Source organism: Balaenoptera acutorostrata, chromosome 19 (assembly GCF_949987535.1).
Source record: "Balaenoptera acutorostrata chromosome 19, mBalAcu1.1, whole genome shotgun sequence".
NCBI classification, from domain to species: Eukaryota; Metazoa; Chordata; class Mammalia; order Artiodactyla; family Balaenopteridae; genus Balaenoptera; species Balaenoptera acutorostrata.
Window position 1 is genome coordinate 22,261,532 of NC_080082.1, and position 16,071 is coordinate 22,277,602.

Genomic DNA, 16,071 nt, shown 5'->3' on the forward strand with positions numbered 1-16,071 from the left:
ACACATATTCTAGAGAGGATAAATAAAATATAATCTATAAACACAATAAGTAAAATTGTATGGTAGGCTATAACTTGAAAAGTATGTTAGAAGTGGAAAATTAAGCAAGGTAGGGGGAAATTGCCAATGCAAAGGGGGTACAGTTCTAAATGGAGAGATCATACTCTCAAGCTACCTTAAATCAGTATAACACTGGATGGGGAAAAAAGGGTCATGGAAAAAGAAAAGAAGATCCAGACTTGGCTTTAAATATGTACCATAATTTAAGGTATAATAGAGATGTTATTTTAATTTAGAGGAAAGAGAAGTGTGCTATTTATAAAATAAAGCTGGAACAACCACTATCCATCTAGAAGTTAATAAAAGTGGACCACTCTGCTATACTATGCAGAAAAAATAAGTCCCATTTAGGATAGAGACCAAACCTAAATGTAAAAATTGATAATAACAAAATGATGTAAAAGATGTCTCATGAAAAACTAGAAAGATAATACATCCTTCATTCCTACATATTTATTGCACCTTGTTTATGCTCGGTGTTTGAGGCACATAAATGAACAAAACACAGAGTTCCATGTTTAATAAGTAGCAGACAATAAATAACAAGCAAAATAAACAATTATATGATTGATTTTGTCAGGAAATAACAAATGCTATAGAAAAAAGGAATAAAGAGCATGAAGGAGTGAAAGAGAGGTTGTGAATGCTGAAGCCAGAGTGGGTGGGTAGAGAGTAGGTCAGATTACAATACTAATTAATGCCAAAAGATAAGACTGAAAATGTGGCACTTGAGCGAAGACTTGAGGAAGGTGAACTAGTTATTCAGGCAGATTCCTTGGGCAAGAGAACCCTGTGCAAAGTCAAGAGTTGATATAAAGGTTCTAATGTGGGAGTGTACCTTGGGTCTTTAAGGAAAAGCAAGGTAGGTATGTGGCTACAAGAAAGTGAGTGGGGTGGGGGAGGGGGATTGAGAGATAGAATTGAATCAGGTCACATAGAGCACTTCAGGCCCTTTTAAGAACTTCATGTATAACCATTACATCTGAAAAACTAGAAATCAAGCCCTATTTGACAAGATAGAAATTAGAAATCTTATTGATTTACATACCATAAAAAAGGAAATAGACAAAACAATAGATTTGGAAAAAAGTATTTGCAGTACCTAAGATTCACTATATCTATACTATACACTAAATAGAAAAATGCAACAAGAGTATTAAAGACAATTCACAAAAGAAAAAAATAGAAGAGTTCAACAGGTATATGAAGAATTTATCTACCTTTCTAGTAGTTAAGTCAATGAAAATAGTGACATATGGATATACGTCTGTAAGACTGGAATAAATTAATAAAAAAGCTTTAATTCTAATCACTGGCTAAGATTCACAGTTACACTTGGTAGTAGACATATGAATCAATGCATTTTAAAACAGTTTGTCAACATCTAGTAAGATTAATGACATTTATGGAAACTATAATTTTAAGTGATTGCTTTTACACCTTTGCAAGTCTTTTTATCATAATCAATTCAAATATTTATATAAAATTTGACTCTACAACCTGATTGTGTGTATATGTGTGTGTATGTATATGTGTGCAAAAGAGTGCATGTGTGCACACATACTCATATAGGTGTTTTTGGATGGGCTCAACATTGGAAAAAGATGCCCAGTGATTTTGGCTTTGGCACCAGAACACTGATTTAGTCATAAACTTGTCTGCTTTGTTTTATACATAATAATATACATATAAGCATGCATAAGTATATATATTTTTAGATTTATATTTCATATATATGCAAGTAATTTTGGCATAAAAATTCAAGCTTACAAAAACAGGCTTTCTTTTATTCCAATATTCATTTTTTGTTGTTGTTGTGGAAACTAAGGCCCAAAGAAACATCCAACTTGACAGAGCCTGTGAATAATAAAGCCAGACACAGCTCTTTTTCTCTCTTTTTTAAAAAATCATGCCAATGTTCTTTTTGGAAAAAAGAGCCTGAGAATTTTGAATTAGATGTGTTCACATAATATATTGCTTGCTTGTCTTCTCTTAGTCCACTCGAGATTTTTTCCACTGTGTTCCAGAGTCTCCCAAACTTTTTAAAGTTTATGCCTGAAATAAAGTAGCATGCAAAAGTTCTCTGTACTGAGGACAAATGTGTTGATTATTGTGTTATATTTCCCATTATAGGAACATCAGAGAGAAACATCTGGACAACAAGTGGCCATGGAGCAGAAATGGAGAATTACTGGGAAATGCATGCAATACTGTGGACAAGGGACAAAGGATTCTGAAGGCACTGATGCCAAAAAATTCATATCAGAAAAGAGCAAAAAAAGAGGATTTTGTCCCAAGATTTTTTTTAAAATGACAAATACAAATATCAACAAAGGTCCATAGATGTTTTAAATTTTATTCCAAGTGGAAAAAAAATCTTCCAATTTTGTTGAACACTTTCTTTAGGCAATAAAGCTTACATTTATTTACAACCTCACATTTAATCATCCTGATCTGTGTCTAGATTTATATAAAGAAAATAGCCAAGACCAAGAGAAGAGAAGCAACTTGCCTAAGGTCACAGAGTCAGCTATCAGCACTTCCATAACTGGACTTGTATGTTCTGACACATTCATTATCCCATCCCTTTCCTCACGGAATAACCTGGGGTGAGATCTTGAATGACTGCAGAAAACAGAGAATCCATAGTTCCAGGGACACAAAAGTAAAATGAAAGCATTTTCAAATATACCTACTATAACTGAGCAGAACACATCTTCTGCAATGCTGATATCAGCTTTTTATTTCTGGACACAGATAAAAGTTACATGCTGTACATCACTGCTGAGGACATAGCTTCTTGAGGGTGGAAGACAGATGATTCATCTCCTATTATTTTGTATCTTTTTGACTTCATAATACATATTATTTTCACTGAGCTTTGAGCACTTTGAAATCATGAAATATATCTTTGATTTTTGGTACTTGGGGCAAGCTTAATATGGTCACAAAGTAGATGTGGATAAATGAATGAATGATTGAATGAATGAATGGGTGCATTTCCAACTTACAAGTGCAAAAACACTTCTACTTGTGGACATATGACCTCAGGAATTTGTTGGTGACTCCCAAGCCCTTAATCACTGAAATCACTTATTATCATATATGTGTGTGTGTATGTATGTGTATGTGCACACTGAAAGTCGCTTCCCCAGTGTTGTCAGTCAGAATCATTCAATACTTAGGGCACTTTATGTTTTGGTATGACTTCAGAATAAATGTATCTTCTTGAGCCACTGATCATCTTTGATTTGAAATACAATTTGGGGGAGGCTATCATAGGTCAGTTACTATGCCAGGTGTTAGGAATAAAAGAGGCAAAAACAATTTCTCTACATGTGCAGAAACTCAGAGATAAGTTTAGGACAAATACGTACAAGGAACTAGAGAGCACTAAGAAGGGCTTTGGACTTGTATTTGGATGTGAGACCTGAAGGATGAATATAAACTGCATGCAGAGACGGTGGGCATAGGAGTAGGCAGTGGACTATTTGGGGAAGCTTTTACAGACTGATGGATCTTCATGTGTGAATGGCACAGGGTACATGAGAAGATCTGAGAGAAGATATACTTTCATGAATGTGGAGTGTCTACGTTTACCTGGAATGATAGGAAAAAGGAGATAAAATCTGAGAGCAAAGAGAAAATAAACTCTGAGAGATAGGAGAAAAAAGCGATAAAATCTGAGAATAAGCAGTACCAAATCACAAAGAGCCTTGTAAACTTAGCCTAATATCTTATACTTTATCAAGGACTTTGAAGGTTATTGAATGGTTTCAAGTAGGGGGTGCAGTGTTATCTTCAGATTGCTTTTGAGAAAGATTACTCTGCTGTGTGAAAACATGGTGAGATGGGCAACACTGAAAGGAGAAGATATGTTTCTTCATCTAAGATGCTAACACAGTTGGAAACCAGCAGGGTGTGTTTGAAATGGGTCCTGTACCATTTGATACAATAGTGCAGGTAGGATTTAAGACAGAGCCAAACACAGAGCCTGGCACAAAATATGCATGCAAAATATCTCAGTTTCTCCCCACTCACTTCTAATTTCCTCCTTTTCTCTTATCTTATAATTTTCTTAAGTGCTATTATTATACATTGCTTATGTTATGTCTGTTTTATGTATGTGTGTGGGAGAGTGGGGTAAGAATTGGCCTACCTACAGTCAAATCTCCAGGCAGCACCGAGTCTTTCAAGAATCACATTCCACTTCTTATCCATAAAAACACCAAATGGCGGATGACGCTGGTGCTGCGGGAGGGCCCGGAGGCCCTGGGGGCCCTGGAATGGGAGGCCGAGGTGGCTTCCTCAGAGGCTTCAGCCGAGGCGTCCTGGGCTGGGGCCAAGGCCATGGAGCTCACAGAGGCGAGGCCGAGGACGAGGAGTGGCTCCCCGTCGCCAAGCCGGGCCGCCTGGTCAGGGACATGAAGATCAAGTCCCTGGAGGAGAGCTATCTCTTCTCTCTACCCATTAAGGAATCTGAGATCATTGACTTTTCCTTGGGGGCATCCCTCAAGGACGAGGTTTTGAAGATTATGCCTGTGCAAAAGCAGACCCGTGCTAGCCATCGGACCAGGTTCAAGGCATTTGTTGCCATTGGGGATTACAACGGACAATGTGGTTAGGGTGTCAAGTGCTCTAAGGAGGTAAGCCACTGCCATCTGTGGGGCCATCATTCAGGCCAAGCTCTCCATCGTTCCAGTGCAGCAAGGCTACTGGGGGAACAAGATTGGCAAGCCCCATACCATCCCTTGCAAGGTGACTGGCCGCTGTGGCTCTGTGCTGGTGTGCCTCATCCCTGCCCCCAGGGGCACTGGCATCGTCTTAGCCCCTGTGCCCAAGAAGCTACTGATAATGGCTGGAATTGACGACTGCTACATCTCGGCCAGGGGCTGCACCGCCACCCTGGGCAATTTCGCCAAGGCCACTTTTGATGCCATTTCCAAGACCTACAGTTATCTCACTCCTGATCTCTGGAAAGAGACAGTGTTCACCAAGTCTCCATATCATGAATTCACTGACCATCTTGTAAGGACCCACACCAGAGTTTCCATGCAGAGGACGCAGGTGCCAGCTGCAGCCACCACATAGTTTTATATGAGAAAAATAAAGTGAATGAAGCTGGTTTAAAAAAAAAAAATCACACTCCAGTTCTTTTAATGCCCTTTTAATTTCTTTTTAGTTCTATTTTGAATAGGACTCTCTCTCCAGGTGTTCCTTATCATGTGTTGGGAAAAAGAAAGGGGAGAAAGTTATGATTGTCCTTTCCTCCAGTCTCTGAGTGTGACATTGTTCTGTCCATATACAATCTCCCCAATTTTCAGGTATACACAGAGGTCAAGGAAGACATTTTTATCATCCTTTCCCTTATACGTCCTTGTTCTCTGTGATCTTCTTAACAAGAACCTGTGGTGAAGTAGTAAGTTGACGAGGTCCACCTAGACCTGATACTATTCAATATTCATTAACTGCTTCTCTCTTTGAGGGGAAGGAGGTAAATATACCCTATCTGATCAAATGGTATAATGGTTAATTTTATATGTCAACTTGACTGGGCCACAGAATACCCAGACATCTAGTTAAACGTTTCTTTCTGGGTGTGTTTGTAAGAATGTTTCCAGAAGAGATTGGCATTTCAGTTGGGGGACTGAGTAAAGCAGATGGCCCTCCCCAATGTTGGTGAGCATCATCCAATCCATTGAAGGCCTGAATAGAACTAAAAGGTGGAGGAAGGTTGAGTTTGCTTTCTGACTGAGCGTTTGAGATGGGACATTGGTTTTCTCCTAAACTTCGACTGGGACTTACACCATCATCGTTCCTGGTTCTCAAGCCTTCAGACTCAGACTGGATTTACACCATTGGCTCTCTAACTCTCTCTATATATATCCTATTTATTCTATTTCTCTGGAGAACTGTACTAATACTGATGTTAAAATAGAAAAATTATGTCAAAAGGTTGTTATGGAAGAAGAAAATGTGTTACAGTGAAACAACTTTCATTTCCATAGTTCCAACTGCTCTGGAATTAGGGGCAATTTCTCCAGGGATGGCAGCTTGACAGCAAATGGCTGAGTCTCTGAAAGGCTATCTGATCACTTTTCTAAGTAAACTGTGGAGCGTCTCTTCATTGAGATAAAATGCACAGATCCAGTTTAAAGGAATGCTACAACCCCCATCCACCTGACAAACTATTTTCTTAAATGTCAAACAAAAATATCACACTTCTATGAAACTTTCCTTAATCCCTCAGGTAGAGAATGTTCACAAATTCCTCTGTGCTCAAAAAATCTTGTACACTAGGTTTCATTACACAGTACAAGCTTGTATTACACTGTATAATTTAAATTTTCATTTGTGTATCCATTGGTCCCACTAGTATCTTGTGATTAGATTATGATTTTATCATGCCCTCTCTCTGTACATTTAGAACTTTCACATAAAAATAGGTGGTCAGCAAAAAAAAGAAAAGAAAAAATGTTTTTAAAATTAATGAATGAATCAATCCATACAGGCTCTGAGAAATGCCTCCTAAGAATTATTTTTTAACTTTTTATTTGGAAATAACTATAGACTCATAAGAAATTGCAAAGACAATAAATAAAGGTTCCCTGTGCCCATCACTCAGCTTCTCCTAATGGTAACGCCTTATATAATTATTGCATATTATCAAAACAAGGAAATTGATATTGAAGCAATACAATTAACTGACCTTACTTGGATTTCATTTGTTTTTGTATGTCCTAATTTTTCTTTTTTTGTTTTTGTATGTCTGTGCATATAGTTCAATGAGATTTTATCACCTGAATGATTTGCAGAATAGAAATACAGAACTGTTTTGTCAGCACTAAGAAACTTCCCTGTGTTCCCCCTTTATAGTCACACTCTCCCCTTCTTACCTAATCCTTGATAATTATTGACCTGTTCCCCATTTCTGTAATTTTGTTATTTTGAGAATATTACATAAATGGAATCATGCAACATGCAACCTTTTAAGACTGTAATTTTTCACTCAGTATGATGCTCCTGAAGTCCATCCAACCTGTTGAATTTATCTGTAGTTTGTTCCTTTTTATTGCTGATTAGTATTCCCTTGCATGGATATACCAAAGTGTGTTTAGCCAGATGCCTAAGACTTTATTTGATTTTCCCAAGTTTTCTATCATTACCACTTAATGCTTATACTTCTCATAGATGACGTAATTAAATATCTCCCCCCAAGGATTCTTTGTGTAAGTGCTTCCAGTTAACTTCTTTTCTATAAGCCATTTCACCTAATCTGAAGTCCTTACTGTGCTAGGGAAGAATAACTAGACATCCAACTTGGCCCTCTATCACTCTCCAACCCAGCACCAGCAATAGCTCTTTCTCAGTAGTAAGGACATAATATTTATAGACTCTTGGCAAGAGTTTGGAACTGTACAGGTTCACAGTAAGTAATTTCGGTAAATGTTCCTAATTCACTCTAACTCCTCCTGCACACATTAATCTTGTACCCCAGGGTTTTTTGGCAACACACTTTTAGATGTTATCATAAAGAATTTATTTCTAAACCATGAATAACTCAGTGAGTCTGAGAGTGTGCTCTTCGTGGGGAAATGTTTTTAAAGCAAAATCAGTGATATCTGAAATAGCTATTGCAAGAACTGAATTTAACAAGTCAGTATACACTTACAGTTGCACTGATGACTTGGGGGTGGGGGAGATGGTTGTGGCATAAGTGGGAAAGGCAGCAACAGCATTTTCTTACTCTAAGTGGTGGAGTGGGCATTTTTCAGTACAATAATGATTCAAACACACAAAAGGAATCCCTATGATGCTAAATAAGGAACACGTTGTGTTTTCTTCTCTTTTCTTTTCTTTTTTTTTTTTTTTTCCACTCTCACCCTGAGATTAGGGGAAAGAATGGAAAAAAGTAATGAGAATCCAACTCGGTGAAAGTAAAGTGCTTTCTCTGTTAGAAGTACAAAGAGAGACGTGCCCAGGACTTTCGTGTATATTCTGGAAGGAAAGCCTGCTTCCAGAAATGGCAAGCTTAACCTTCTCAAAGTTTCATTTTCCTGAATTATCAAGGCTCAGTCTTGTTCTTTTGTTACTGAATACATCTCCCATAGAACTCAAATGCCTTTTGCACTGACCGAGGAGCTGATGGTGGAGGCAGCAAGGGAGTGGGTGAGGAAGGAGAAAATGTATTTCATGTTTCTTATAATCAGTTTCTTTCAGGGGCTTCTTCAGGGACTACCTGATCCTTTCACAATAGTTCTCTTCCTGATCAAGAAAAAGAAATGTGATCTCACAGTCTCCTTGTAGTTCTCCTTCATGGAAGTGATTTTCTTGTTCTGAAACCAAAATGATTTCTAGGGCATGGCTGAAAAGTAAGCATTCTTGGCTTGTTTTCAATTTCTTCATCCCCAGCCATGACTGGAAAATTTTTAAGCAGTCTTTCTCATGGTTTCTTTCTGTTTTTACTATTCCAGTTCCCTTTAGATGAATCATTTTTCACTGCAGCAGAAAAAGTGAGGGAGGGAAAGTTAACACAGTGCCAGAGAATATAATGTTTGGTCTCCGCTGAGTGCTGTAACTCAGATGGATAGTTGGGAGCATTTCTAGCTGGATTTCTGGCTGGAAAGGGATTTTAAAAATTACAGAAACTGGAAATAGCCTTCATGCTAATGGCCAGGATTCACCAGAAGTAGAAGTGTACACTGCCTACAAGAATGTTAGGGGAGATTTCCAGAAGGATCTTGCCCAAGAACCTCTTCACTTGTGCTCTCCAATTTTTAAGTTTGAGTTCAAGATTAAAATAGATGTTTTATAATCTCTTAATATCTGTGAAACATTTTCTATTCCATAAGAGGATAGGATGGGAACGAAATCATGGAATTTTCCAACTCTTGGTGCATGTAGTGAGTAGAAATTTCACTTAGAAAGAATTGGATTTTGTAGGCAGGCCTGACTGTACTTTCTCACTTTGTTATGTATCAGTTGTTGATTTTTGGAGAATCCCCATTAGTGTTCTGATATAGGACACTATAACGCTACCTTTCTCACAGGGCTATTGTGGTATTAAGATGTGCGCGGAATATCCAGTCCAGGGCTCAGCACGTGGGGCTCAATAAAATGTAATGTCTTATTGGAACAGCTTAGCTCTAGTACAGGCCTTAAAAATAGTCTACTCATGTTTCTTCCATTTACAAACAAGAAATCAAAACCTAGAAACAAGAATTTACTAACACAGAAAGTTAGTATTAGAGACCTGACTCCTTGGCTACTATACGTAGAACTGTTTGTACTTACATTTATAACTTTTGTGTGTACACTTTTAAATATTTACAGTACATAGATAGTGTTTATAATAAATAGCTTTAGTGTAAATCTGGCATATATCTAATAACACAAAACCATAAACACAGGTAAAGGATGATGACTACTCAAACGAAAATAAAACAGATTCTGCTAGATCCAAACCAAAGATTGAATTCAGTATCAGGTTACAACATGAGTTCACTTATTTTTATCATACTCAGCCTACATCTGACTTTGTTACCCAATACATATTATGCTGAGACTGTTATGTAACATCCCTGAATTCAGCTGTTGTTCCAGCAGATGACATTAAAACTCCTTCAACCACCCTTAAGATAACATAACAAATGAATTTCACTTCCTTAGGATTTCTGGCAATGACTGAAGACTTATTTAACATATGTCTAGAAAGACAAGCTGCAGAAGAGGACAGAAAAATGATTATTCCACTTATTAAGTGTATTCCTAAGCTTACTTCAAAATGACTGGACTGACAGTTCCCATTGGATGATGGACACTTATGGCCCATTGCCTGTGACCTCTACAATGACTGATGGGAAGGTCAAAGTTGGCTATAAACATACACAGAGGTTGAGGTAGATATAAATGTTTACTCATGTCTAGTATTAAAGATATGATTTAACCTTTTAAAATGCATCAATTACATGATACATAAGCAATCTCTTACATCTTCTCTAAAACATATTACTTAAATAAAATAGAATTTTAGCCTTATAGATAGCTTTCACAGCAACTTAAGTAGACTGATGGTCAGGAGATTTTTCTTTACCTTTTTTAACAAATTTTTAAGTGTACAGTACAGTATTGTTAACCATGTGCACGTTGTTGTAAGGCCGATCTCTAGAACATTTTCATCTTGCATGGCTGAAACTCTATACCCTTTGAAGAGCAACTCCCCATTTCTCCCTTCCCCCAGCACCCAGCAACCACCATTCTACTTTCTCCTTCTAAGAATTTGACTACTTTAGATACCTTATATAAATAGAATCATGCAGTATCCAAAAGAATTGAGATCAGAATCTCGGAGAGATATTTGCAATTCTCATGTTCACGGCAGCACTATTACGTTATTACACACAACAGATGGAAACAATCCAAATGTCCATCAATGGATTAATGAACAAAAAAGCATGGTATATACATACAATAGAATTTTATTCAGCCTTAAAAAATAATGAAATCTTGTCATATGTTCTAACATGGGCAAACCTTGAAGAAATTATGCTAAGTGAAAGAAGGCAGTTACAGAAGGACAAATTAAATGAGGCTATTCACATGCTATATTTTAGCATCATGACCTACTTTTCCCTATGAAACTAAGATTTTTAAAAAGATAAACCAAAAAAATAAAAAAATAAAAGATAAACCAATGTTATGCTCTTTTGGACAGGGAAATTCAAAGACTATGTCATTAATTAATACAGAAGTTTGTGCAGACTAATTATCTAAATGTTTCTCATGAAAGATTTGAGATCAACTTCTTACGGAAAATGTGAAAATGATCAGGAAGAAACATCTTCAATGTTTTATTAGTGTTATATAATCTAAACAAGAACTTTTGCTCTTTGGGCTTCAATTTTCTTACTGGCCAAAAAACAAAACAAGCAAACAAAAAAAAGGAGGTGTAGCTTGTGAATCTCTAAAGGGTCTTGACAGTTCTAAAAGTTTATGGAAGTCAATCTTGTATGGAATCAAAAGATTTTCCAAAGGATCTGGAGTCTGAAAGCCTGGATTTGACTTTGACTTTGTCACTAAATAGCTTTGTGGTCTGTCATAGTCTTGGTTTCTTCATTTATAAAATGATGCTGATACCAGCAGCCTTCCAGACTTCTGGAGTGTAAATCACATGACACTGCTGAATATATGAATGCATCTTTCACTTCCTAAAAATATGAGGATTCTCCAGTGATTCTATTATTAGTATTAATCAATAGGATGTATTAATCCTAAGGGCCTGGAATACAAACATGGTCTCTAACAAGGTCATGAGCATACTAGATTCTTTCTACCAGGGGCTTTAAGTGAATCTAAATTTGGGAGGATCTCAGAACCTGAGGATTATAGGACCTGTAATTTGAGATCTGAAAATTCTGGAAGCTCAACGGAAGTTAAACCAAAGGCAAGGCATGATTCAAGATATCAGATGAGGTTAAGAAATATCATGAATTACTGGGATAGAACATATTTCTAAATACCTATTTAACTTATTTTAAAAATGTGTTCCCATACAGACTCAATGACAGTATTGATTTCAAGAATTAATCAAGGAGAATGGATGAATGGTTGCTCAAACAAGGGGAAGGTGAGGTGCTTGCCCCTTGCCTAGGTGATTTATGCATATTATTTTGTATAATCTTCCTGATAACCCTATCAGATAAGGATGTCTATTCTTATTTTACAGATGGAGGTACTGAGATGCCTAGAGCCATGGAACAGAGATAAGATCTGAGTCCAAAGGATCGATCTATCTATCTATCTATCTATCTATCTATCTCTATATATATCTCCCTATTTCTGTATCTATATAATAATTTAAGAAAATAAAATCCAAATCTTATTTTCATATTGGTGAATCTTGGTCAAATAAGAGAAAGGGTTCATCACAAGTGAAAGTTAACCTCAGGATCATGCATGAGTAAATAAAGAAAAAAATAGGAGGAGGCAAATAAGAAATCTGAAATAATTTGTTGGTCTAATAGGCTAGTATTTCCATGAACAATATTAGCAATAATAATAATAAACCCTTTTATAGGCTTGTATAACTCCATGGGAGAAATAAAAAAAAGAGGGGGTATGACTGAGGTACATTTTAACACTTGATTCATACTTCATTAGAATAAATCGATTCTTAGAATTTCCTCAGAATAAGGTATCTTAGGAAAACTCCGGATGCTCCAGCAGTAATTTATTTGCATTACGGCTTAGTTAATGGCTTTTGGAAGAAGACAGAACCTGACCATATGAAGAAAGACAACATAGTTATCTTTGCCATCAGAAAAATTTGTCTGGTAAAATTTTTAAAAATAGTGTATATGTAAAAACCTATGTGAGGAATATTCAGAGAACATAAATGATTCAGCATGAAGACATATTTGTTCGAAGTCTATCCTCTTTTATGAAGCCTATCTGTTCTTGGAGTCTTCTCACTCCTTCCCGAACTCTGTTCCTCAGAACTCACTGTGTGTCTCAAGTACACTGGACCCCTCCTCTCCAATTATGGTTGGAGATTTCTGAATAGATATATGGTTCCCAACCACCACTGTAGGTATGCAAAATAACTTCTAGACTTTAAGCATTATACAAGCCAGATTCTGAATTACAGAATGAGGGTCTTTTGGTTTTGTTTTGTTTTTTGAAATGCTTTCCTTACTTCTCTCCGTTTCTGGAAATCTTAAGTAATTTGGCATCTTGTCATATCTTGAAGGTCAGGCTGACAGCAATGGACATGCTCAATTTCTTTCTGATTTCCCAAGGAGATTCATTGATGTACTATATTTTTAGTGTGTGATTAGGTCCCTCACATTAATAACAGAATACAGACCATCTGTAATTCTGATTATTAGTCTGTCTTGAAAAATGAGGGGATTCATTTAACCAGTATTGAAGAACTAATTTGAAATTCACTAGCAATTCATTTTTCCCAGTTATACATTAGATTACAGGTCACTGAATTTGAAATCAGCCTGGATTCTTAATGCGCAGGGGGAAAACATCTGCTAAGAAACTACCTACAAGTAGCTTAAAATATAAAAAGATAAATTCCTCCATTATAATTAAGGAGACATTATTTCCTGAGATTCTATTGACTGACTTAATGTTACATTCTTTTCTTGGAGAACATTCAAGCAGATGCACATCTGTAAATATTGATGAGGATGCAGTGGAAAGAGTACTGATTTTAAAATCAGAATAATATAAGTTCAAATCCCAGCATTGTCTTTTAGTTACAGCCAGATCTTGGAAGACTTATTTACTTAACTTCCCTTATTCTCAATTTCCTCACTTATAAAAATCAGAAAAAGACTTTTAGACTTACAGAGAACTTTTCACCTTTACAGCTATCAATCACTTCTTAGCCCACTCTTTTCTCTGCTAATGTCCCTAGGGGTGAGTGCATGTGTGTTTGTGTGTGTGTAGCTATGCTGTAAGGATTTGTAACATCATGTACATAGGTTTGATGTAAGAATTCAAAGAACTGATGTCTATAAAACCCTTATACTTAATGAAGGATAATGATATGCTGATCAAGAGAGAAGGATACAGAGAAAGATTTTTTTTAATAAGAAGGTAGAAAACTTATAAACAGGGCATAATTGGTGGTACTGTTCCATAGATAAATTTACTTTATTATACAAGGGATAAATTATTTGGTTTCTGGGAAATGTAGATTCTAAGAGTTTTGTTGTATAGCTATGCATGGAATATATTCTGTTTTACAGGTACTATACAAACAAACAAAATCTCTTCAGACTGAAACATGATAAATTGGGAAACAGAAAAGAGCTAGTTTTGGCATTATTGCTAACACAAAAGAGGAGTACCATACTGAAGTTTTTGAGGAGTCAGTGTGGGAAGAAAATTAAATCTTAAGTGGAAAATGCACATTAGATAATCTCCTTGTCTCTTGTTTCTCTGCAGGACTTGTTGCAGCCAGTAAAAATATTCCAAGTGGATGTCTGTCCAAGTGGATTTGTGGATGTCTTCGGACTCATGAGTCCTGCTTGCTGATATTGCTATGGATGGAAAACCTGAGCCAAGAGATGTGGATCTTGTCTTTTAGGAGACTTCCTGGATTTGGTGGAGGTTGATGGAGGAGACCCTGGTGCTTCAGTAGGTATCCCTGTACCTGGCCAGGACCAGAGAGGACTCAGCCTTGCCCCTAGTACCTGGAACAGGAAGAGTCTAATGCACTCTGTGGGACATAGAGTTCCTCTCCTTGTATTTAGTTCTGCTGATTAACAAGTGGGCTTGGGCTTCAACAAAGTTCTATTCAGTGAGAAAGAACAAGGAAGAGGATGGAGGAATGTTTTGGATGGACTAAAAGAAAAGCAGTCATAAAAAAAAAAAAGGGACGCGCGGTAACGGTAGGATGGTGGCGTTGGTACCTTTTGTGGTTCCCATCGTGGGTGACAAAACATTGCTGGTGTGGGAGCTGAGCTCTGGACCCACGGCCGAGGCCTTGCAAGTGAGCCGAGCAGGGGCGGAGGGAGGAGTGGAGGAAGCCACCCCGTGCCCCAGTAACTGGGCGCCCCGCGGTACTGCTTCAGCACCTCATCTGCCTGTGGTCTCCGCTGAGAGGAATCTTAGTTCTAGAGCCGACCTGAGCAGTCAGCTCGCCCCCACAGATTTTTGAGAGGTAGTTCCCAACAGACGGCATTGCCTCCTAATTCTTCTCGAAGCTTAGGATTTCAGAGGGAAACTTGTTCCTGAAATGAGACGTGTTTGGAGTTGCAGGCTCACCACAGTTGCCTGCGGCGAAGGGCTGGGGGAATATAAGGGAACGGGCGGTTTGGCTTCCTGGGCGCGAAATTTCCTGCACTTACTTAGCATGGGACCACCCTACAGCATTCTCTGTTCACAGTCTTCTCCCAGTTTCGCCTTCTGTATTCGGTCCGAGTTTTCCCAAACGCAGCAGTGGCCGGTCCTGGGTTCTATGCCATCATCAAGTTTTATTCAGCAAGGGATGCCCACAGAGCCCAAAAGGCATGCGACCAGAAGCAGCTTTTTCAGACATCTCCAGTGAAGAATTCTCAATCGTAATCCTTTGACAAGAGTTGAAGATTCTTATCTTTTAAATTGCCAGCATTAAAATATTTAGACATGGGAACAACACAAGTGTCACTTACAACAATTGAAAGCATCCTCATGATGACCCTTGAATTGGAAAAACTGAGGTGGGTCAAAAAGGATCTTGCTGTGATTTATGTCAAAGAGTATTCTGCGTACAAATTGAAGGAGAAAAACCATATTATCATCTCAATAGATGCAGAGAAAGCGTTCGACAAAATTTACTCCCATTTATGATAAAAACCCTGCAGAAAGTAGGCATAGAGGGAAATTTCCTCAACATAATAAAGGCCATATATGACAAACCCACAGCCAACATCGTCCTCAATGGTGAAAAACTGAAACCATGTCCACTAAGATCAGGAACAAGACAAGGTTGTCCACTCTCACCACTATTATTCAACATAGTTTTGGAAGTTTTAGCCACAGCAATCAGAGAAGACAAAGAAAAGGAATCCAAATTGGAAAAGAAGAATTAAAGCTGTCATTGTTTGCAGATGACATGATACTATACATAGAGAATCCTAAATATGCTACCAGAAAACTACTAGAGCTAATCAATGAATTTGGTAAAGTAGCAGGATACAAAATTAATGCACAGAAATCTCTGACATTCCTATACACCAATGACAAAAAATCTGAAAGTGAAATTAAGAAAACACTCCCATTTACCATTGCAACAAAAAGAATAAAATATCTAGGAATAAACCTACCTAAGGAGACAAAAGACCTGTATGCAGAAAACTATAAGACACTGATGAAACAAATTAAAGATGATACAAATAGATGGAGAGATATACCATGTTCTTGGATTGGAAGAATCAACATTGTGAAAATGACACTACTACCCAAAGCAATCTACAGATTCAATGCAATCCCTATCAAACTACCACTGGCATT

General features: G+C 37.4%; 1 protein-coding gene and 1 pseudogene across 1 annotated transcript; both read left to right on the forward strand.

The window, feature by feature from the left end:
• Nucleotides 1-4,292: 4,292 nt before the first annotated feature.
• On the forward strand, nt 4,293-5,151 carry LOC103014920 (40S ribosomal protein S2-like; annotated as a pseudogene).
• Nucleotides 5,152-14,473: 9,322 nt separating this feature from the next.
• LOC130705743 (RAD52 motif-containing protein 1-like) lies at nt 14,474-15,144 on the forward strand. Its single transcript, XM_057534551.1, has 2 exons — nt 14,474-14,569; nt 14,950-15,144. Exons 1-2 carry the CDS (start codon nt 14,474-14,476, stop codon nt 15,142-15,144), a joined length of 291 nt encoding a protein of 96 aa, XP_057390534.1.
• Nucleotides 15,145-16,071: the final 927 nt, after the last annotated feature.